Here is a 23,064-nt window from a genome sequence, read left to right on the forward strand (position 1 = left end):
GTACAGCCTGGCCCAGAGACCCCCTCAGGGGCGTGCCATCTGGCTCAGTGACCCCCCTGAGGGGTGTACAGCCTGACCCAGAGACCCCCGAGGGGCATACCATCTGGCCCAGTGATCCCCTGAGGGAGGTACAGCCTGGCCCAGAGACCCCCTGAGGGGTGTACAGCTGGCCCAGAGATTTCCTCCAGGGTATATGTGGCCCAGCCGTGGGAGGGCATTTTTGCCAAGCATCCCACAAATATGGATTGTGCAAATCAAGGCCAGGGGCTAACCTCGCTCCTGCTCCTGCCCTGGCCACTACATGCCACCAGAAATGAGCTGCAAGGGACTGGGGGAGAGCTTCCCTGGTGCAGGAGCAGCCCCCACTGTAAGTAGCCTGCCCGTGCCAGGAGTGGGAGTAATACAGTGCAGCTATCCAGCTCCACTCATCACAGCATGGGTGTAATCTGTGCAATATAAACCCTAAGAACACTGGGGGCAGCACACCAGGAGCCTGCCCATTTGATGGGACCAGGGGCTACCATGAACAGGGGCCATTAAAGGAAACCAGAGAAGATTTTCCAGGAGCAGGTTGGTTCTGGGATTCCCAAACCATCCCACCTCCTGGCAGCTGGACACCCTGCCTAGCCTCACAGAAATGTCTCTAAACCTCCCCACTTTCTGTCCCTAGTTCTCCAGGTCAGGACCAGCTATCTGGGAGACAGGTGGGAGGCAATTTCCAGGATCATGGGAAAGAAGAGGGGATGCTTGGGGAGGGGGGGTGAGGGGGGGAGGGGGTGTTGTGGCCAGGCAGGGGATGCCGGAGCTGAGGGGCAGGAGGGGAATGCTAAGAGACAGGGATTTTTATCTTCAGTTCCTCAGTACAACTGTCCGACATGCTCCAGAGTCATCACCCTCCCAGCAATGCACCTTTGCCCACACTCCCAGGCCATTCACAGAGCAGCCACCATTAGAAAGGCAGATGTGTCTGTGCAGGTGCAGCACAGCGGGACTTGACTGCATGCCCCATGATCCAGGAGAGATCTCCGCACTGGCCTGACTCCCTGGGAGGTGGCTCCATGCCCCAAGCAGACACACAAGATTGACAGGGACCCTGGGCCACTGCAGAACCCCAGGGCAGTGCGAGGGGGTGGACAGCTGGACCCTAGTGGGGCGATGAACCTGGCGATCCCAAGAGGGCAGCAGGCCTGGTGCATTCCTTCCTGCTCATCTGTTTTCCATCACTGCTTTTCAATGGTGGAGGAAGAGAGAGGTCTGTGTGAGTGGCAAGCCCCCTGCTCACAGCTGTGTAGCACACCGACAGCCAGATCCATAGGGAGAACAGCCTGCACCCTGCCTGGAGGAGAGACACTCAACCGGCCAGGGGAGCCCCTTAATGTGCACCATTGGGCCATGAGAACCACCCTGCCTGACTGTAGACAGTGCCCCTGGTGTTGGCCCTCGTGGGCTCAAAAGTCTGTCTGGATCCCAGACGTTTCTGGGTTTGCCTTCCCCAGTGGAGAGGCTGCTAGAGAAGGAACAGAGGTGCAGAGAGGGAGGAAGCCAGGGTGGGATATGGAGCAGACAGAGAGAGCCATAGGGTCAGGTGTTAGCTGATGAATGGTGTCAGTCTGAGCCACACAGGCCCAGAGGCTGGGGCAGCACAGCAGAGACAAGCAGAGAGATTCATACAGAGATACAGACTCTGCCATGCACAGGGCTTCTCCTTGTGCCCGCCCAGTTTCAGGGGGCAGGGAGGGGATTTGGCTCCATGGCACAGGCTGCCCAGTAGCTAGAGGGCTTTTCTTTCAACTGAATTATCTTTGAGGAAAGACTTCAAGTTAAAGGGGAGCTGAGTCCCGCTCTTTACCGCGTCTGGAACCCAGCAAGGTGTCACTGGCAGTCCCAGAGCGTCACGCTCCATGGGCTTTGCCAGTCCCCACTGCACAGAACCAGCCAGAGCCAACATCTGAGTGCCTTGGGGCGCTATGGGTACAATGTCCACTAGGGAAAAAACAGACTAGCAAACTCGCATCACTGAGGATGTTTAATTGGGGCGACCGTGTCCACCACCAACGTCCAAGACACTTTAGTGGCAACTGTTCTAGGGCTGCGAAATAATCACACCAAAGGTAACAAGGCCGGTGCCTCTTGTGCCTCCACATGACACGGGCAGGGTTCTGTCCTGTGACTTGGTGTCTGAATACATTTATCACAAGGGGCCAGGTCCTTGGCATGGCCTCTTGGCTCCAAGGCAGCACCTCTGCCAGCCCTGCACCCCTGAGCTGTCTCAGCACCACCCACCCACTCACTCTGGCGCACGGCCCCCAGCACCTCGCCGGGGCACTGGTTCAGCCCCTCGGTCAGAAGGAAGTGCAACACCTGCTAAGTCATGGTGCCTTTTCCTGCAGCCTCTGGGCATTCCTCAGAGATCTCCCATGCAAACACTGGCCAGCAAGCCCACAGGTATTTGCATCATGGCCACCTGCAGGATTTCCATATTGCAGACAATCCAAGGATCCTGAGTTGTGCCCAAGAGAAGGGGGCATTCGCCTAGAGGCACTGGGTATCTCTGCAAGTGTTGGGTTCTAGGCACAGCTCTCTGCCTGGGTCCTGTTTGGAGCGTTCTCCAGTCCCGCTCAGGAACTCCTCTTCACCAACAGGACCCAAGGGAACACAGCCGCCAACAGGGCGACTGTCGAGATGAGGAGAACAGCCAGTATAATGGGTGACTGGCAGCACCGCATCCCAAGGGAACTCATGGATGCCCCTGACTCTGGCGCCTCTGTGCTGCGTCCCCTAACCTCTGACCTACAGTTCTCCTCCACCAGCGGCATCCCATGATCACTGATCACGAAGACGTGGGCTTCCCGAGCCAGGCCGGTCGGCATGGCCATTGAGTCCATGGGGACACCACACATGCTGTCGCTCCTGTCATAGCTCTGCACTGGCATCACAAAATGGCTGGGGACCACCAAGGTGTTGTCTGGCCCTGACTTTGCTAGGTGGGGTAACAAGGAGGGTGAGAGAGCCAGCTCCAGAGGTTGCGGGGGCTCCCTTGGTTTGGGAGGCCAGCGGGTCACCTTCTTGCTGAGGAACGTCACATAGCGGCAGACAGGGCAGATGAGATTGTTCTGGACCTGCCCGTCTAGCCTGGTGGAGAGCAGGCACTTCACCAGGCAGTCATGGCAGAAGGTGTGTCCACAGCTCAGTGTCCTCTGGGCAGCCTCCAGCGGGTGGAATTTCTCGTAGCACACGGGGCACTCACCCAGGGGCTTCCCCTTGCTGGTGTGAGTCTCAGATACCCCAGTCATGTCAGCCACACGCGCCGTAACTGGGGGGAAAAGAAACGATGGGCATGAATAACAAACAGCAGCTAGACCCAGGTACCGGCGATCACATCCGGCTATTAATACTTTACGCTCCCCATTGTCTCTCCCTTGCTCTCTGACTGGCTACTCTAATTCCCTGTCTCCCCACTGACCTCTTGTCTTCTCCATCTCTCCTCCCTGCGGTGGCCTGGCCTTGGGAGAAATGTGCAGCCATCCCCTCCTTCTCCCATGGAAAATGGTACCCTATGCTTTTAGCAGGTGGATCAGGGCCGGGGAGGATCACATGCTGAGATGGGCATATCGGGGAAGAGCTCTGAGGGGAGCCATCAGAGCCAAGAGATTATAGGAGCCCATCAGAACAGTACAAGAGATGAGTACGATCACACTAGGGCTACAGAGAAGTAACAGTACAATCATTATGCAGGTCTCTCAATTCTAAATGGCTAACAGTGGTGTCTGGCCAACCAGCGCACAGGAATGTGTATACCATATGGTTAGGATAAAGAACTGTATGGCCACTATGCAAATCAGAAGCCTTCAGCCAATCCAAATTACACAGCAGAAAGAAGCGCAGAGCTGTGTGTTAGTAACTGCATGACATCCCTACCCTCTGGGTGGGTGAGACATTTGCAGAGTGCGACATATATTAGGGTGCTCTGGTGAGGCATTTCTGGAAGAATGTTCTTCACAAGAATCTCAGCTGCTTTAGGCTTTTGGCTGCCTGGAGCAACAGTTTCTGAATGCAAAATATGAAAGGGGAATGAGCCAATCTATAGATGGGGCTGGCTAACCCTGCCCAGTGCCAGGTGGCAGATGCAACAAGCCACCTAGGAAATGCACCCTCTGGCCCAGGAGGACCTCCAGATTTCACTGGAAGCAGCTAAAAAGCTCATCAGTGTGTGGGATGTACAGCCAGGCCAAGAGCTACCATCCTGCCCGTGCCACTCGGAAAGGAGTTTGTTCCCGCACCACGGGAAAAGCCAAATAGAGTGAAAAAAATGGGGCGAAGCCAGGTCAGAGGGGAGAATGTCCTGTGAAACCTGCTCCCCAGTCAGATTCACAGTGGTGCATGTGCAATCAGATAGGTAGGTAGGTAGGCTTTAAACAAAAGATTGAGGCTGTCCACAAACCAGTTGAACATTTCATACACTGGAGACTGGAGGTGTTGGCCCCACCACCCTTTCTGGGTTTTCCCCTGAGGTATGTGTAATGCTGGAGAATGATGCCATCTCTTCTCATCTCTCAGGTCGGGAGACTGCAGTCCTGTGCTTAATCACTGAAATGCTGTAACACCCGCAGCAGCAGCAGGGCATGCTTGCCCTACAACGTGCCTCTGCCCTGCCCTGCAGGGTTGGGACCGGAGTTCAGTCTCCGTGACCCATTCGGTCCCTGCTGAGACTGACAGTGCCAACAGCAAAAGCGTTTTTTGCCAGGTTGACACCAAAGACACCAGCCAAGTCCTCTCCGCGCACAGAGCAGACTTCACAGCGTAAGCTGGGAGGTAGTCACTTTCACAGGATCATACAGTTCAATGCCAGAAGGGACTACTAGGATCATCTGCTCTGATCTCCTGCATAACATAGGCCAGGTAATTCCCCTCCTAAAACCTGCGTCAAGCCTGTATCATCTGTTTGAGCTACAGCAGATCCTTTAGAAAGACATCTGCTTTTGCTTTACAGATTGCAAGTGACGGAGAACCCTCCATGTCCGTAGGTAAGATGTTCCAATGATTAATTACCCTCGCTGCTAACCATGTGAGCCTTATTTCTAGCCTGAATTTGTCTAACTTTAGCTTCCAACCTTGCAGCTCATCTTTTTCTGTTAAATTAAAGGCCCCTTTACTGTCAGAAATCTCTTCCCCATGTAGGTAGTTGTAGACTGTGATCAAGTCACCTCTTAACCTTCCCTTGGAGAAACTCAGTTAAAGCTTCTGAACTCTCTCACAATAAGGCAGGTTTTCCAGACTTTGGCTCATTCTTGTAGCTCTTTCCTGAGCCCTTTCCAATTTGTCCACCTGCTTGTGGAAGGGTGGACCCCAGATCTGGACACAGTGTCCCTGGAATGGACTCACTACTGTATACAGACGTAATACCACCTTCCAACACTTACTTGACATTCCCTGCCATGCTTTCTGCCATTGCTGACCTAGGCACAGTCTGAACAGGTGTCATAGAGGTGAAAGACACAGCATTCTAACTCACCCCCTGCGCCATCCTAGCCATATCCTCTCCAGTCCAGGGATTTCAGAAATCACAATGGATCACAGTCACACCTGCTGTAAATGGTTACAGCTTCACTGAAGTCCGTGGGGATGGACCCACTTCCACCAACATGGAATCCAGTCAGTGTGTTTGGAGCCCAGCAGGGACTCAACACCAGCATTTTCTCCCCTATTAACCTAGCCACCAGAGCTACCTGTGAGATGCTCCAGCCCCCAGCTCCCAAGCCTCCTGCCCTTGGAAACATCTTACCTTGTCTATGGCCAGAGCACAATCGCTTCTCCACCCATAGTTCCTGTGTCCGAGGATCGTGGCCTGCCTGTGTCTGACCTTCCTGGCACTACACTGGCGAAGGAGAACAAGTGCAAGCCACCTATATAACAAGTCGGGGTTTGCTTTGTGTATCATCCCTTCTGCATTGCACAATGGCCATGAGGGAACAGGACAGCTCCCCGGGAGTGAATGTGGTGGAACTCGTTTGTGTTTTAAAGGCTTCTCACTCCATCTCTCCAGCTGGGGACTGGCAAGGAGCCAGCAGCAGGTGTCTGAGGTGGCAGGTAATCCAGAAACACCATCATAACATTGTTCACCTCTGTGCGGAGCCTGGAATGGAGACATCACTGTTCCTCCTGCTGCATCCATTGCCAGGTCTCTCCCATGCACGAGGCCTCAGTGAAACATGCACCCAACCCTCACCCCCACCCCCTTGAATTATAATGTTGTGTTCCTACCAAGCAGGGATGGGTACCCTGGTCTAGCAGCTGGCCTGCCTAGATGTGCTTCCACACTGAGGTTTATAAGCCCTAGTTTGCCAGGTATGTTCCAAAGAAGGTTCCCTCTAGCCAAGCCAGGAGGAGCTATGAGCTGTGCTGAACATGTCCCAGCTGCCTGGTGCTCCTGCATAGTCCTAATACAAACCCCAAGTAAGAAGGCATGTTAAGGTTAATTAATAAGATGTTAAGGGCTTTTTGCTGCTCCCAGTTCCAACCTTAACTCTGCCCCTAGCTCCCACCATCACCTCTGAGTTGGAGATCTTCACCAGTTGTCACATAAATTTGAATCTCCTTTGCTGGCTTGGGATAAGATTTGCAAAGCTGCCTAGTGGATCTGGACACTCAATTCCCATGAACTGTGATGAGAACTGGACATACAAATCTCTTAAGTGGCTCTGAGACTCTCATCTTGGATGAGTTCCCATAACACACTCTCTATTGTTACAATATGATCTGCACCCACCCCAGTTAGACTATAACAATACAGTGGGACCTCCAGGATTTATTGGGCAGGTGTCAGGGTGCATTACAGGCAGATCCAGATATTGCTGGGATCTGAAGCCCATGCTGGATAAGGCCCTGGAATCTGCCCAGAAGCAATGCATAGGTGATGGCACGTCATCAGCTGCCCATGCAGCATGCAGGGTTCAGAGCGTGTGTGTTAATGGGCACAGCAGAGATGACTTGGGTTACAGCACCTGAGCAGATGTCTGGCAAGAGGAGGGTGTCGGAAAAAAGCTTAGTTCTCACTTTTTGGTTGAGTGCAGCAAAGTCAGATACTTTATTTCTCTAGCAATTGCATAGAGGGAGAGAGTGCGCTAGGACACAGGGTTTCCCCCTCCTAGGCAGGTCTCTCTACAGGTAAACAATTACAGCAAGCATTTATACTTTTTGTTCCATACAATAATAAGCAACAGCTGCATTTTGTTTATACACAGGCCATCTTGATATCTTATTTTTCTCACTTCTATTTAGACGCTAGTCTGCATTCCACCTTATCGACACAAGGTCACAACAACTTCTCACACAGTTCTTTCCCATTCGCCTCACACAATCCTCGCTTCTACAAATCTCGCGTTATTAGGGTTACAGTTAGCCTAACTCTTGCTCACAGAGGTGACTGTTTGCATTGAAATCCCTGTCAGTTCTTGCTCTACTTCCACAAGGGGGAGGTGGAGTCTGGCAAGATACATGTAGCCTGAAGCAGGAGGGACCTACACACAGCCCCCACCCACCCCCTGGCATGGGGCTGGGCCACTAACAGCTTTTCAGCAGAGCTCAGGGCTTGGAAAGACTTAGAATCGATTTCACCGGAGCAGGGATTTCCACAGGGAGTTGGATGCCAGCTCCCACCGGCTCCCCTCCCCTGCTTTAACATGAATAGGGGCCTGCATGCCCAAGCCTCACAGACCCAGGCGAGAAGATTCACTTGTGGCCTTTAGCTAAATACACCACCCTGTATCCATGGCAGGTTGGCACAGACTGAGCTCCCCAGAGCTGCTCTGGCACTCAGCAAAATTTCCACAACAAAGCTCCGCAAGCCCAAAGTGTGAGTGATTTTGCCCCTGAGTAACTTGAGATAAGTAAGACCCCGTTTCTTTGTTCACATGTAATGGTCCTATTCACTCGCCTGGCTTGGCCAGCTCTGCTGGTGGGCAGGAGATGTAGAACTTCTGGTCAATACCTAGCAGCATGCACCTTCCTTGGCAACAGCCCCCACAAATCCGCTACCATTCTCTGAATCCATTTCCTTTGTGCCCCCATTCCAGAGCAGACTGTGCCCCAGTTGTTTAGCTGCAGTGACGGCGGTCATGTTTTTAGTGGGGAAAAAGCATCCACATCCACTAACACACCTGTTACCCTATGGCGTGAAGGGCAACTCCCCTTTAGGGTCAATTTGAATCCATTCCCATGGACCCCTGGGTGCCTGGCTCATAAGAGTCCTGCTCTGTTTTCTGTTGGCTGGATGATGTCTGGCACAAGCCAGACAAGAATCAAGATGTTCCTTTAGGTCCTGTTCCTATTTGGGCCATCACACCATTTTTGCCAACCTGTCTCTGGCCTTGGCCTGTTTGGGGTGAGTGCACTCCATGCACCCACAATAACAGATCTTGTCACATATCCCGTGGTACAGCCCAGACCAAACCATCTCCTGCTTTCACACCTAGGAGTCCTTGCTCCATTACTCAGTCCTGACCTTCTACCTCAGGGCCGCCCAGAGGATTCCGGGGGCTTGGGGTCTTTGGCGGCGGGGGCCCCCGCTTCGGCGGTATTTCGGTGGCGGGGAGTCCTTCCATTTGGGACCTGCCGCTGAAGTGCCCTGAAGACCCGCGGCGGGGGCCCCCCGCCGCCGAATTACTGCCAAAGTGGGACCCGCCGCCAAAGTGCAGCCGGACCTTCGGCAGTAATTCGGCAGCAGGGGGCCCCCGCCGCGGGTCTTTGGGGCACTTCGGCGGCGGGTCCCGGAATGGAAGGGCCCCCCGCCACCAAATTACTGCCGAAGACCCGGCTGCACTTCAGCGGCACATCCCGCTTCGGCAGTAATTCGGCAGCAGGGGGCCCCCGCCACGGGTCTTCGGGGCACTTCAGCAGTGGGTCCCAGAACGGAAGGGCCCCCTGCCACCGAATTACCGCCGAAGACCCGGCTGCACTTCGGCGGCACGTCCCACTTCGGCGGTAATTCACCAGCGGGGGGTCCTTCCACCCCGGAGCGGAAGGACCCCCCCGCCAGCAAAGACAGGGAGCGGAAGAAGCTCCGGGGGCCCCGGAGCGAGTGAAGGACCCCGCTCCAGGGGCCCCAAAACACTCTCATGGGGGCCCCTGCGGGGCCCAGGGTCTGGGGCAAATTGCCCCTCTTGCCCCCGCCCTCTGGGCGGCCCTGTTCTACCTTCACACCCTGCCTCTGAGCTCTCTCCCAGAGCAGACCTGACGATGAATCCTGGTTCTGGGTGCTTTGTAACCGCTCTGCCTTCACTTGTTGCAACTGCTGCTGACCCTGAGTACAAACTGCTATGGGGATAGTTTCCAACTATTCCAACATCTCCCATGGCCAGGACGGTCTAGTTACTGCTATATCTTTGGCTGCTGAGTCAGCTTCCTGAATCCCTTTTACAGAGACCCCTTTTTCCTGTGTGCCCCAAATTTTAACCATCTCCACTCTATCCAACTGCTTGGCTACATCATCCAACATTTCCCACCTAGTGCTGGATTCAAGCCCGATACCTGCACTGAGCCCATCAGGCCAGCATTACCACAACTCCCCTGAACACCCAATCCGAATCCAGAACTATGGTGAGCTTGGAGCGGGATCCGGTTTCATCCATCAGCATGCTGCTAACTGCTGCTCATTCTGCATGCAGAGCTGGCCGACTCCCACAGTTATACTGCAAAGTATTTAGGACCATTCCATCCATTAATTTCACTGCTGCCAAGCCTCCTTTCCTTTGTCCTTGGGCACAGTGGCTCTCTGTTTACCGTCTATAAACCAAACAGCCTCTTCTGCTCTAGCCTTGTTGGCATGGAGGTTTCCTGCAATCCATTCCCTTGGCTCTTTAAACGGAACAGTCCCATGTTTTCTCCTTGCAAAGCCAGAGTCCATTTCTGTACTCTCACTGCTGGCCTGCCCGGCAGATATGTCTCCCCTCTAACACTGGGGCATGGTGACTGACAATGAACACCTTCTAGTCAATGTCTCTTCCTAATTGGTTTAGATAAGTGCATGGAGAGTACACTTATAAAGTCTGCAGCCAATACCAAGCTGGGAGGGGTTGCAAGCACTTTGCAGGACAGGTTTAGAATTCAAAATGATCTTGACAAACTGGAGAAATGGTCTGAAATAAATAGGATGAAATTCAATAACAAAAAATGCAAAGCCCTGCGATCATTGAGGCATGTTATAACCAAGCGGCAGGTGATGCTGAATTCGGCTGAGCCAGGGGAGACAAGCCAGCATTCCACGTGATCCACAATCTCAGTGCTCAAGAGTAGTTGCTATGAACAGCATCCTGAATGACAACCAAGGCTGTCCATGTAAATCGGATGATGACATCCTCTCCAGCTGGGTGGGACATTATCACAGTGCCCTGAACCACCCTCCAGCTGGTGCTTGCTCAGAGCTGGATGATTGGCAGCCACTGTGGATTCAGACCCAGACACTTGGACTGACATACCAATGTTGGATGAAGTGAAGTGCGCCGTCTGCAAGCTGAAAAATGGATGTGCATCCTCCCAGAGCTGCTAAAATGTGCTATTGACCCTGTAGTGAAATCACTTCTGACCATCTTTCACCTGGTGTGGAGAACTGGAACCTTGCCAACCGCCTGGAAGGACGGTATTGTGATCTCACTTTCTGAGAACACAGGACTGGTGCAGCTACAGGCTGATCAGCTGGTTGTCCGTTCCAGGGAAGGTGTTTGCACGTGTTCTGCTGGCATGTTTGGAGTCCCTGCTGCATCGGACGCATCATTCCCAACACAGGATTTATAAGAAAAGGTCCACATTAGTCGCCATTTTGGCCCTCTGCTTGTTGTCGGAGATACACCACGACTTCAAGAAGCACCTGCATGTGGCGTATGTGGATCTTAAGGCTGCGTTTGATTCAGTTGACCGAGGGGTGCTATGGAAGGCCTTAAAGGGTGTAGGTGTCCTAACCACTGTGCTGGACTCAATTAGCGAGCTGCATGGGAACCACTGCCCATGTACATCTGGGGAATCAGATGTTGGCACCTTTTAAATCAGTATCTGGTGTCAGACAGGGCTGTGTCTTAGCACCTGCACTCTTTTGTCAGGCAATGGATTTCATAATGCGCATTCCATCAGGCCCATCGGCATTAAGATCTGTGATCTCTCGCTCTCAGACCTTGACTATGAGGATGATGTTATTCCTCTAGTACAGAGCCCTGACACTCTGTCATGAGGCACTCCAGCAAATGGAGGGGGAGTCGGCCAAGATTGGCCCCCATGTTTCATGCTCAAAGACAAAGCTGCAAAATCTTGGATCAAGTCCACTCATGACTCCAATCTCTTTGAATAATGAAACTGTCAAAGGAGTCTCCAGCTTTTGCTATTTGGGTTCTATACTCACCAGTTCCTCCAGCTCTCACCCTGAGGTTCTCTACTGGATTGGCATCGCAATGTCTGCCAAAGGTCATTTACAACAAATATAAAATCAACATCATCTCGGCACAACAACCAAGTTCAGGATCTATTCGAGCTGTATCATTTCCATCCTGCTATAGCGTTGCAAAACATGGACATTACGCCATTCAGACTGGGCAAAGTGAAGGCTTTCCACACAAAATGCCAATGTTGTATATTGGGCATAAAGTGGAATGATTTCATTTGTAATGCAGATGTTTACTGTTGCTCTGGACTACAGACTACTGGGGCCATCGTCTACACACAGCACCTTACGCTTTTTGAATATGTCGCAAGAATGCCACAAGATGTTCCGGCGAACACCGTTCTCCAAGTGGCTTGTAACATACGGGATAAAATTCCGCCAACTGAGGGATGGAGGCAGCCCAGAAGCAGCCTCCCTATTACAGGGGTTGGACTCTTGGCCCATCAAGCCCTCGCAGCCACACAGGAACGGACCAAATGGCGAACGATCACTCCCACTGACTGTTCGGCTAAGCGTTGAAGAAGAAGAAGATGACTACAATTAGGAAGGAACAAGCAATTGCATGTGTAACACCAATAGACCCCAGTTGTCGATGGGCAGGACTGAACCTGGGACCTCTGGAGCTAAATGCACGTGCCTCTACTGCATGAGCTAAAAGCACCGTGGCCCTTAGCTAAGGTTATTGCAGACTCATTAATCTCTTAGCAGTCTCAGTGCCACTAGAGGGGACAGAGCACCACACCCAGGAGGTGTGTGGGTTACACATGCATACAAAATGGGGAAAAAATGCCTAGGCAGGAGTACTGCAGAAAGGGATCTGGGGGTCATAGTGGGTCACAAACTAAATATGAGTCAACAATGTAACACTGTTGCAAAACAAGGAAACATCAATCTGGGATGTATCAGCAGGAGTGTTGTAAGCAAGACCCAAGAAGTAATTTTTCCCTTCTACTCAGCACTGATAAGGCCTCAGCTGGACTACTGTGTCCAGTTCTGGGCACCACACTTTGGAAAAGATGTGGACAAATTAGAGAAAGTCCTGAGGAGAGCAACAAAAATGATTAAAAGTCTAGAAAACATGACCTATGAGGAAAAATTGATGCAGTTGGGTTTGTTTAGTCTGGAGAAGAGAAGACTGAGGGAGGACATGATAACAGTCTTCAAGTACATAAAATTTTCTTATAAATAGGAGGGTGATAAAATGTTCTCATTAACCACTGAGGATAGGACAAGAAGCAATGGGCTTAAATAGCAGACAAGGAGATTTAGGCTGGACATTAGGAAAAACTTCCTAACTGCCAGGGTGGTTAAGCACTTGAATAAATTGCCTAGGGAGGTTGTGGCATCTCCATCACACAGGAGCAGGTCAGACAAACACCTGTCAGGAATGGTCTAGATAATACTTAGTCCGGCCTCAGTGCAGGGGACCAGACTAGATGACCTATTGAGGTCCCTTCCAGTCCCACATTTCTATGATTCTATGATTCTGACCTCCCACCAAGTATTTGTGCTTGATATTAGCCCAGGCCGCTGCCAACATAAGGGTGAATTCCAGACAGTCTAGAGTCTCGCTGGTTTTGGTTTGTTCTCTACTGACATGGAGATGGTGTTGAAACACATGCTTTCCATAGTTTGAATACTCTCCACAGGCTATAAGAAACTATGAGCTCACAATGCTATAGATAGACACTGGAACAACTTGTTGGGCTTGTTTTTCTGCTCCATCTACAATCCAACCAAAGGTATTTTGCATGTTACACATGTCTCGCTGTTCCACTTCTTCCCTGTATTTTTTTGCATCTGGGTGTTTTTGTTACACTTTAACACTGCACGACATCCTTCCTGCTTGGCGTCGTTTGCAATTTGCAGAGATTTTGTGAACACAGCAGACGTATTTTGATTAGGGACTGGCAACCAAGTTCATGGTTCAGAGAAGTATTCAAAAGTCACAGTGAGGCACTCCTGTGTTACAGAAGCCTCAGGTGAGAATGGGGGCTGCTGGAGATAATCTCTGTGATCTTTCGAACCGTGGGGGGTGTTAATCCCTGTATACAGTTTCCATCATTTCCAACAAACAGACTGTATGGAAGTTGATCCATTGCCTCTCTGCAGCCAGCTGCCTGCCTTGGATTTCCTACTGGAAACACAGGTGTCTGGGAAGCTATGTGTTCAGGTAGATTTCCCCTTTGGCCCATTCCTTGGCTCCCTTGGGCCCTTACACAGAAATCACCCCCCTCCGGTCCTTGCTTCATAGGTGCTGGAACGAGGGGTGCTAGGGGTGCTGCTGCACCCCCTCATTTGAAGTGGTTTCCATTATGTACAGGGTTTATGGTTTGGTTCAATGAGTCTCAGCACCCCCACTATACAAAATCTTCCAGCACCCCTGCCTTCTTTTGGTGCATTTTTTTTATTTCTCCATATGTCCCTCTCCAGTTATTGACTTTTGCTTTCTGCCATCATTTCACCCTTCCCTGCAGTTCTAGGAACATTCCAGGGTAGCTGGTTGGAATTGTGTCCTTCAGCTCCCTGCAAGCGTGCCGCCCTTCTCTGAATTTCTGTTTACACCTCAGGCTCTTGCAACATGGATGTATCTATCCATACGCCCCCGGTCTCTCTCCCGGCATGTTGGGATTCAAACACTTGAGGAGGATCTGGAATGCAAACAGTTGCTGCATGATGGCATGGCTGGGTTACTAGTATGGAAGAGACTCCGGTGAGATGATGTAATGTGAGTGTGAGCACTGTAATGTCTATAACTTGTAGCTGTTTATCACTTCTTCTCTGGGCACCAGACACTCAGTTGAGAGAGGGCCTCATCTCTGCTGCCACTGCGTGTTCTGAGACAGCCTGATGCAGAGGACTCAAACACATCATGCTCTCTCTCCTACAGATTTTACTTTTGCTTTGCTGGTCTCTTAATCTACAATAAAAGTAGAACATTTTGTTTTTCCATGAGAAAATGGACTTTCACTGAAATCAAAAATTTCTGCAGGAAAAGATTGATTTGGGCAGAATTATCCATCGGGACAATCCAAGCGAAATGCTGCAAGGGAGTGCCAAGTGGAGATGTGCTTGTTGTGCAGAGTACGCCCACATATGAATGGTTCCCCATTAACAAGCTGCTCTGTGTCTGACAACTTCAGGTCTGTGTAACAGGGGCCATGAAATGTAACTGGGCTCAGCTCTACTGTTCCAGTTCAGGTGCCCTCAGCTGGACCAGTCAAGAGGACAGAGCAACACCTGGGGTCTCAAAAGGTCAGTCAGGAGTCAGACAGGGGAAGGGCAGGAGAGGAGAGCTGCCAGAGAGAGAAGATGTTTCCCTGGAGAAGGCTGAAAGCAGGGGAACAGAAAGAGGGGTTTGCTGGCTGGCATTCCCAAGCCAGTCAGCCAGGGCCAGAGGTCTGGAAAGGGAAAGCAGGAGGAGCTCACCTACTGATATCTCCTGGGCCAGAGACATAGACCCCGAGGACCTGTGAGAGGGCCAGGGGAGTGAGGAAGCTCCCAGGCAAGGATATTCCCAGAAGACAGGCTGGGGGTGGGGGGTGAGGGGTTCATGTTGGGAAGAGAGGGGTTGCACCCCAGGAAGAAGGGTTGGGCTGGCGGTCCTGGCAGAGGGATGGAAGAGGACGGATAAGGAGCCTCGCTGTGACAGACGATCCTGGGTTCTGGCGAGAACAAGGACTGTATGCTCTGGGACTATTTGCACTATGTTTTGTTCAGTATCTATATGCTGATGGACTCGAAGACAAGCTCTCATTGGGCTTTGGTCTATTTAGACTGTCTCTTCTTCTGTGTTTGTAACTTCCCAGCACCCTGGGACCTGATCCTGACCAGGGCCTCCCGGAGCTACCATCACACAGAGAGTGAATCACAATGGGTGTTGCTGAGAGCAGAACCTGACCCGTGAACCCAGGGCTGCGCTGTGGCTCTCCAAGGCAGAGCCAAGCTGTGCTGGGTGTGGTGTCGCAGGGCTGGAGGCATGAGCAGCTCCTGCCTGTGGAGGGCTGAGGAAGCAGAATGCCCTGGCACGGCAAGTGGCCCAGCTTTGGAGACATCAGGCACTCCCTACACTGCAGGCCTCCAACTGCCACAGAGGAATCGGGCCCCTTGTGTCCACACACAGCAGCCAGCCCAGGCTGCAGTTGGGAGCAGGTGGGCAGTACAGGTTGAACCAGTGCCCCAGGCGCAGATTTAACAGGCCATAAGGAAACTCCTTCCCCAGTGCATAGGATACAATGGCCCACATCCTCAAAGGTATTTACACTTCTAATTTACAATGACTCCCTTGGAAGTTAGAAGCCTAAATAGCTTTGTGGGTGTGGCCAACACACTTAGCCTGGCTCAGACCAGGACCAGACATCTGGGTGACCTGTACGCAGAGACTCACCAGTTGCACTAGCTAAGGATGTACAGGGGCATCAGCCCTTGGGCTCCAGAACATGAAGCAGCAGAAACTGCCGGGGGGGTAGGAACGAATCGCTTAGTCACATACCATTGTCCACAATGAGTATGTTACACCTTGCTCTGAGGAGTGGGTACCGCTCGCTGCCAGAGCCTGGTAGGCCTAGTTTGACTTTTATATTTGGGGGGAGGAGGGGCACAGTTCCAGTCAGGCCAATGGGGACATGCATTGGGGTGGGGGGGATTGCATGCCTGCCCACAAGGGTGCCATTTCAGATTGGAGGGGAGCACAACTTTTACTGTGATTTCAGGGGCTACTTAGGCAACTGAAAACTCTAGTGTTTTTGCAGATAATAACTTAGAAATATCTGACAGGAGCACTGTATCTAATTCCTATGTCAAGAAAGAAAACTAAACAAATGTTAGACCCACTCAGCTCTAATACTAACATGTTCTGACATCTTGTGGCAAGTCACTTAAGGGACACTGGTTAGGCTTAAAATTGTAAGGTATATTCTTACTCAGATACTCTTACTAAAGTCAGAAGGAACCATCGTGATCATCTAGTCTGGCCTCCTGCAGGCCACAGAACCTCACCCTGTGTTCCATACTAATGTTAATTGTAACCCAAACCAGCCAAAATCGACCACTTAGCAAACCAGGGCAGTCTGCTGAACACCTAGACAGAGCGGGTGGGTCCATGCTCCTGAAGTCTTTGCCCTCCATGCATCACTAGCTGCCAGGGGTGAGCTCATTCAGACCCTGCTCACACCTGGAAACCACTGGATGGATCTGTAGCAGGGTGCTGATGCAAAAGCACCTAATTACCCCTGCTCAGCCAGCTCCAATCAAGGGAAATAGATTGGGGCTGGTGAAAGAGACCTGATGCCTGGCCTGGGGATTGGCTCCACCTGCGGGCCTGACAAGCCAGCAGTTATAAGGGCTGGGAGCCAGAAGAGAAGCCAGCCAGGAAAAGGTCAGACTCCGAGCAGTGGGCTGACTGCAGGAAAAGTGGGAACAAACCCTGTAAGCCTTGTATCTAGCTCAACACTGGTGATGGGAGAACCGTGTATGGGTAAATAAAGCCACGGGTGCTGCATACCTGAAAGCCTCTCTGCACTTTATTGGGACAGCCAGCGGGCTCTGGAAGAGGGGCGTGACAGAGAACCTGTCACAGGATCCACATGTGAATCTGGCACCAGCTGGATGTTTGTCAATTATTTTTCATCAAGGTCCAAATAACTTGGTCAAGGTATAGTCAAGGTGCAGACTCCAGAGAAACATTTTTCACACTGCAATAACGATATGATAATAAGTAAATAAAAAGATTTCGGGTTGCATTCAAAAGCATCTGGCAGTCTGGATTTGGCCCCAGGTTCGCCTATTGACTACCCCTGGGCTAGGTCTTCCCATGTAATGAGCCACCTCCCCTGCCTTATCTTCTTAAATCACCACCACCACCCCGATCCCAATGTATGATGCTGAAATGTGTTTGATGGACACATGAAAAAGCCACATATTGCAGCTGAACACTGGCAAGGATAGTGACCAGAAAAGCACATCCGGTTTTGCTCACTATGTAAGAATGTGCATTCTGGGCCAGCCCTGGCCACGCAGGTGCTCTGTGTCAGTTCTAAGCTGTGTGTATTTTAGGGTATAATTGTCATGTTCTTCTGTCCCAGATCTGGCCTGGGTGCACAGCGTGCTTATATTCAGCATAAATTCCTTGAATGCTCCGCTAGGTATGGCTGGCGTTCCTTTAAATAAGGTATTTACACACAGCACCACCTACTGGCTAAACTGTATAATACAGTCAAGCATTCCGTTCCATCTCCCCCTCAAAGTTCTAAATCCCTCCTGTAGGATCAACTACCTAAAAATTTAGTAGGTAGGAAAAAGAAATGAGAGTTATTTGCAGGTTAAAGCAAGCAAACATACACACACAAATGAGTTACCATCTATGGCTCCTAAAGGTGACAGAGATGCAGTTATCTGTCTGTTCAAAATGTCTTTCAGAGAGGACTCAGGTTGGCTCTGGGGAGTTCTGCATTAGTTTAGAGTCTCTGGCCCTGTGAGAGTTCAAACAGCAAAAAAAGAACCATTTCTTCTTGTGAGCATCTTTATACGACCTTCCCCCAAGGTTCATTCAGCAAAGCTTTTTGTCCTGATGGCCCATTAAGTCTTGATAGTCCTTCTTGATGGGCAGGGGGAAACCACTCTTCCCGTCTGAGTTCACAAGTTCAGAGCAGGCATTTTTACAATTATAAAACAAACATATTTTACTTGTAGCATGGAATATAAACATTACAAGTGAGACTAATGCATGCCGCAATGTACACAATGTAGTAGGAAGAGAGCCTGAGACATAAGCTCTTGTATCAGAGGCCTGGTATGATGCAGAACCTACTCACAGAATCTGGCAAGAACAGGGCTGATATTTGCAGAAATACACATTCCTAAGAAGTGCTAAATAAAGAGTACTCACACAAACACATCCCTATATCAAGTGGTACCAGATATCAAGGATGGCACAAAAACATTCCCCAAGGATAACAGAAATACATTGACCCCTCCTAAAAGGTAAGGTCAGGATGACAGTATGTAACTTGTTTGTATCAGGGTATAAAGATATATCTCAGAGTGAGTATCTTTGGCAGCTTAGGGGGCACTGGAAAGTCCTGTCACTGACTGAGCTACGTCCATTGTCATGGACATACATGTCTTAGTATCCTCGTAGAGTCTGCCAGGTGCTATTAGCGTGCTTTGTTGACAATAAACCTGGCTAAGTGCCTTCGTCCCTTAACGAATCTTGTGGTCATTGGGCAGTTTGCTCGAGGTCTGCTGTGCCAGCAGTCTGCGCAGAGCTGGGGCAGCACACAGGGAGAACACACACACAGCCAAATATATAACCTCACACACATCTCATAGAGTCTAAACACTAAATACATTCTTCTAAGACTAATACCTATGTTGAACAAAACTAGCATACAGGTGAACGGATTTGGTTTCCAGCTATGAGTTTGTCTGGAACTGAGAAGGTTGTTGGTCTTTGATCCTTTGATCACGCACACTCTGAATGCATAGCTTTTGTCTTTGTAAGTTGTTACCGTGGTGAACTGGCCCATGCAGTTCAGAATACCGACACATAGGCACCGACTCCATGGATGCTCTGGGGCTGGAGCACCCAAGGGGAAAAATTAGTGGGTGCTCTGCACCCACCAGCAGCCAACCCCCCCGCCTCGCTATACCTCACCTTCTCCTCTGCCACCTCCACCTCCTCCCCTGAGCGCACTGCATCCCCGCTCTTCCACTTACCTCCCAGTGCTTGCTGCCACCAAACAGCTGTAGCAAGCTCCATGAGGGATGGGGAGGAGTGGAAACATGCTGCACTCAGGGGAGGAAGCAGGGAAGAGGCGGGGCTGGGGCGGGGACTTTGGGGATGGGAGCAGGAGGGGGTGGAGCAGGGGTGGAGTCGGGGCAGGTCCAGGGGCAGGGGTGGGGTCAAGCACCCACTGACACCAGTAGAAGTCGGCGCCTATGCACCAACAGGGCTAGTCAGGGCTGTGTCAGGTGACTTGTGCTCTGGGAGGAGGTGAGGGGGATTGTAAATCCCTTCTGAGATGACTGAGATGTCAGCTCCTGAGTCAGTTTTAAAGTCAATAGTGTTGCCCTGAATATTCAGTTTCACTCTCCAGGCAGGCTCTGTGATAGATCCCAGAAAAAATGGCTCTTGATTGTCTGTAATATGACCCAATTCCCTGCCTGCTTTGGTGCATCAAAGAACTACAAAATGTCCATATTTCATGCATGTATTAAAGCATGCGCCTCTGACTGGACAAGCACCATCTCTTGGGATATGACTTTTTCCTCAGTTTGTGCATGTTGGTTGCAATTTACCCCTCTTAGCCTGGGAGTTCTGTCTCCACATCTCCACTTCTCAGAGGTTTCTGATAATGACTTTTAACAGTCAAGTGTCTGTTTATAGCTTCTAACCTAGTTTCGGGTTTTCCAGTTGCTCTTGCCTTTTGTTTTCTTGTTTGACTAATTCTGACTGCTTTGCTTTCTATATAGCTGTGGGAAGGGTTACATTTCTTATCAGTTGTAGCTGCTGTGAAAGGTTTTATCTGTTAACCCAATAACCAGCCTGTCTCTAATGTTTGCAGGTTTTGCATCCCCAAAATCACAGTTTTCAGCCACTATATGGAGAGCTCTTATAAAACGTTCAGCATTTTCTCTGGTCCTTGAATTCTCTGATGAAAACATGCGTTTTCACAGACCACATTTCTCTGGGGTGTAAAGTATGCATCAGACATAGCCATAATCATTTCATAGTCATCTTTGTGACTGTCTTCAATAACATCAAAGGGTTTAAAGATATGCTCTGCTTGTTTCCCCATAGCATAGTTTAAAGAAGATACCTGTATATCTCCGGTTTCTTAGTGGAGTTTACTTGCAGTTCAAAATATTGCTTCCATTGTAAGGTCTGTCAAAGCTGACCTTCTCTACGGCATTGAAGGAGAGGCATGTTGATGAGATCCTGCAATCTTTGTCGCTTTGTTCCTTCTGTTTCTGTTCTTAATTTACTACCAACACCCTTCCTGTTCCCCTGTACCAGATCTGGACTGGTCACAGAGTTTGCTTATACACCCCAGGTGTGTTCATCATAAGATCCTTTAATGCTCTCCAGGTATGGCTGAGGTTTGTTTAAATAAGGTATTTTACACACAATGCCAACTAGTGGCTGAACCGTAGACTACAGCTTAGCGTGCCATTTCAACAACTGCAGCTGCGTAGGCCCTTCTGATGATACACACTGTGTGAGCTAGGAATAGCCCAGGAGCTGCTTCTTTGGTGCAAAGGCAAAATACATTCAACCCCTGGCAACAATGAAGAAGGTTCCTTTGCCTACCAACATATTGCCAGAATAATTCCGTGTAGACCTGCCAGGCTTTCTAAAGTCAGAAACATGCCCATGAAGATCACAGAGGGGGCCTCAGGCTGGACACAGAGTCTGGGCTTCCATCCATTTCCTAGTGTGGTCACTTTGATTTCTGGCAAGTTCTCAGAGGCACCGGTGGCACTGGTGGATTTCTCATTCAGCCCTGACCAGCTGACAGGTGAAATTAGCCCACATTCACTGTTCAGGGACAGGCATGGCCTGTGCTTTGGAGACGCTCCAGGCAATTCCCCATTTCAGGAGAGCTTGTACTAACCAGGGTTGTGGATCAGTCACTTGCTACTAGGATGCACCTCAGTGCGACATACCAGGGTACAATCCAGATGCATGAGCAGCTGTGTCACCCCTGCCCTGCAGCCTTGGGTGCCTTACAATGCCTTGCTGAAGTAGCTCCCACCTGGGCCGCTCACAAACAGCCTTCCAGCAGGCAAACCACACCCTGAGTGTCCGTGTGTAACTGCAGCCTGCCGGCCATGCTGGGTTACACTCCGGCTCTCAACAGCCAGGGTTATACTGCAGGGTGACCCCAACAGATCCCAGTCTCAGATTTCCCCCCAGAAATGTATGTCCTATTCTGCCCAGCCCTCTCTTGATACAAATACAATATAAATCTCTTGAGTCTGTTATTCCTTTGAGGGAATAATATGCACATAACTTGCCACCCCAAATGAAATTGCCCAGACACTTCAACTTGAATACACTGGATTAGCTAAAACAGTAAAACAAGTTTATTAACTACAAAGAGAGAGATTTTAAGTGAATACAAGTAACAAGGCATAAACGTCAGAAATGGTTACAAGAAAAATAAAGAGAAGACATTTACTAAACCTAACTTAACAAACGATATCAGATTCAAGCAAAGTTTCTCACCGCCTGCTTTCAGCAGTCTGATTGACCAAACCCTGTAGGTCAGGACCCCTCTCCCAAACTCCAATGGCTGCTTCTTTTGTCACTTAAGGTCAGAGACGTCCCTTGGGTATAGAAAATCGGGATGACTGCTCCAGGCCTCCTGCTTTGGGAGGACCCATGCTTCAGTGTGCGTGTCGTGCTGGGGTACTAGGCTGGCCCGGGGGGTGGGGTTAGGTGTTTGGGAGGCCAGGCTGGCCCGGGGGGTTGGATTAGTTGTTTGGGGGGCCAGGCCAGCCCGGAGGGTCAGTGGGGGGCCTGGCGCCGGCAGCGGGAGTTGGGCCCACACTCACTGGCAGAAAGCGCACATTGTATTTTTTTCTTGCTCAGCCACCGCTGCATCCTAGCGCCACCTGAACACGCCAGTGCCAGGCTGACCCCACCCATTGCCCTTCTGCCCTGGACCCCTCCCTTTTCTGCGACCCGCCAGCAGCGGGGGCCCCCTCGCCCCTAGCACAGGTGCCACCCTGTGACTCTCCATCGTCCCTTGCCCCCCAGCACTGGTGTCCCCTCCCCACACCAGATTTCACATGTATAAAAAATGTTAAGTGGGGCCCATATAGGCTGATTTGTCCCAGGCCCTGCACCCCCATAGGGACAGCCCTGCTTAAGGTGCAGTGAATGCGATGGGCAGGGAGAGAGCGGGGGGTGCTTTGGGCTGTTTGTCCCGTCCTTTAATAGTTTCAGTCCCCCTCTTGAAAAACATTTCCTACTGGGCACCAGGGGGCAAAATTTTATGTGGAAGGAGGCTCCCTGCTGGCTTTTTCTCACCTGCTTGAGCTTCCTTTGTTTCCCTTGCAGCTTGATGACTCTGTTTCCTGCTTAAATGCAAATTAAGCAGAGCACACATTCCTTTGTTTACGACAGACCTGTTTGCCAGCCTCAGTTTGGGCCGGGCTGTGGGATTAGGAACATGTGTTAATATCATACAGGGAAATCTTACAACTTTACATACAGTGTTGCCACACATATTTTTTCAGATTGAATATGACAGCTTTCAAACGAGTTTTCAAATGATACCTTACAAGACATGCCTTGTACAAAAGTTTTAACAATAGTGCGTCGGGTGTGACTACAGGAGTGCATTCTGTCACACTCAGGGTATGTCTATGCTGCAGTTATACTCCCCCAACTGGCCTGTACTAGCAGACTTGGGCTCATGGAGCTCGGACTGCAGGGGTATTCAACAGATGTCCGGGCTCATGCTGCAGCCCAAACTCCGAGACCTTCCCTCCTCCATCGGCACGGGAACTAGGAGTGCGGGAGGTGTTGCGGCACCCCCGGGCTCCCAGCTGCCGCCCCGCCCCCAAGGCTATGAGGCCACCCCGTGCCTGCGGATCTGCTGCCGCCCCACACCTGGGGCTTTGCTCCCAGT

General features: G+C 50.8%; 1 protein-coding gene across 1 annotated transcript; it reads right to left on the bottom strand.

Moving 5' to 3' along the window:
• Window positions 1-2,166: 2,166 nt before the first annotated feature.
• Window positions 2,167-5,450, bottom strand: RNF222 (ring finger protein 222). The gene is made up of 2 exons (XM_044984458.1): window positions 5,421-5,450; window positions 2,167-3,313 (listed from the first exon to the last, which is right to left on the bottom strand). Exons 1-2 carry the CDS (start codon window positions 5,425-5,427, stop codon window positions 2,619-2,621), a joined length of 702 nt encoding a protein of 233 aa, XP_044840393.1. The 5' UTR covers window positions 5,428-5,450; the 3' UTR covers window positions 2,167-2,618.
• Between the last annotated feature and the right edge of the window lie 17,614 nt (window positions 5,451-23,064).

This window comes from Mauremys mutica, chromosome 12 (assembly GCF_020497125.1).
Source record: "Mauremys mutica isolate MM-2020 ecotype Southern chromosome 12, ASM2049712v1, whole genome shotgun sequence".
In the NCBI taxonomy this organism is placed as follows: Eukaryota; Metazoa; Chordata; order Testudines; family Geoemydidae; genus Mauremys; species Mauremys mutica.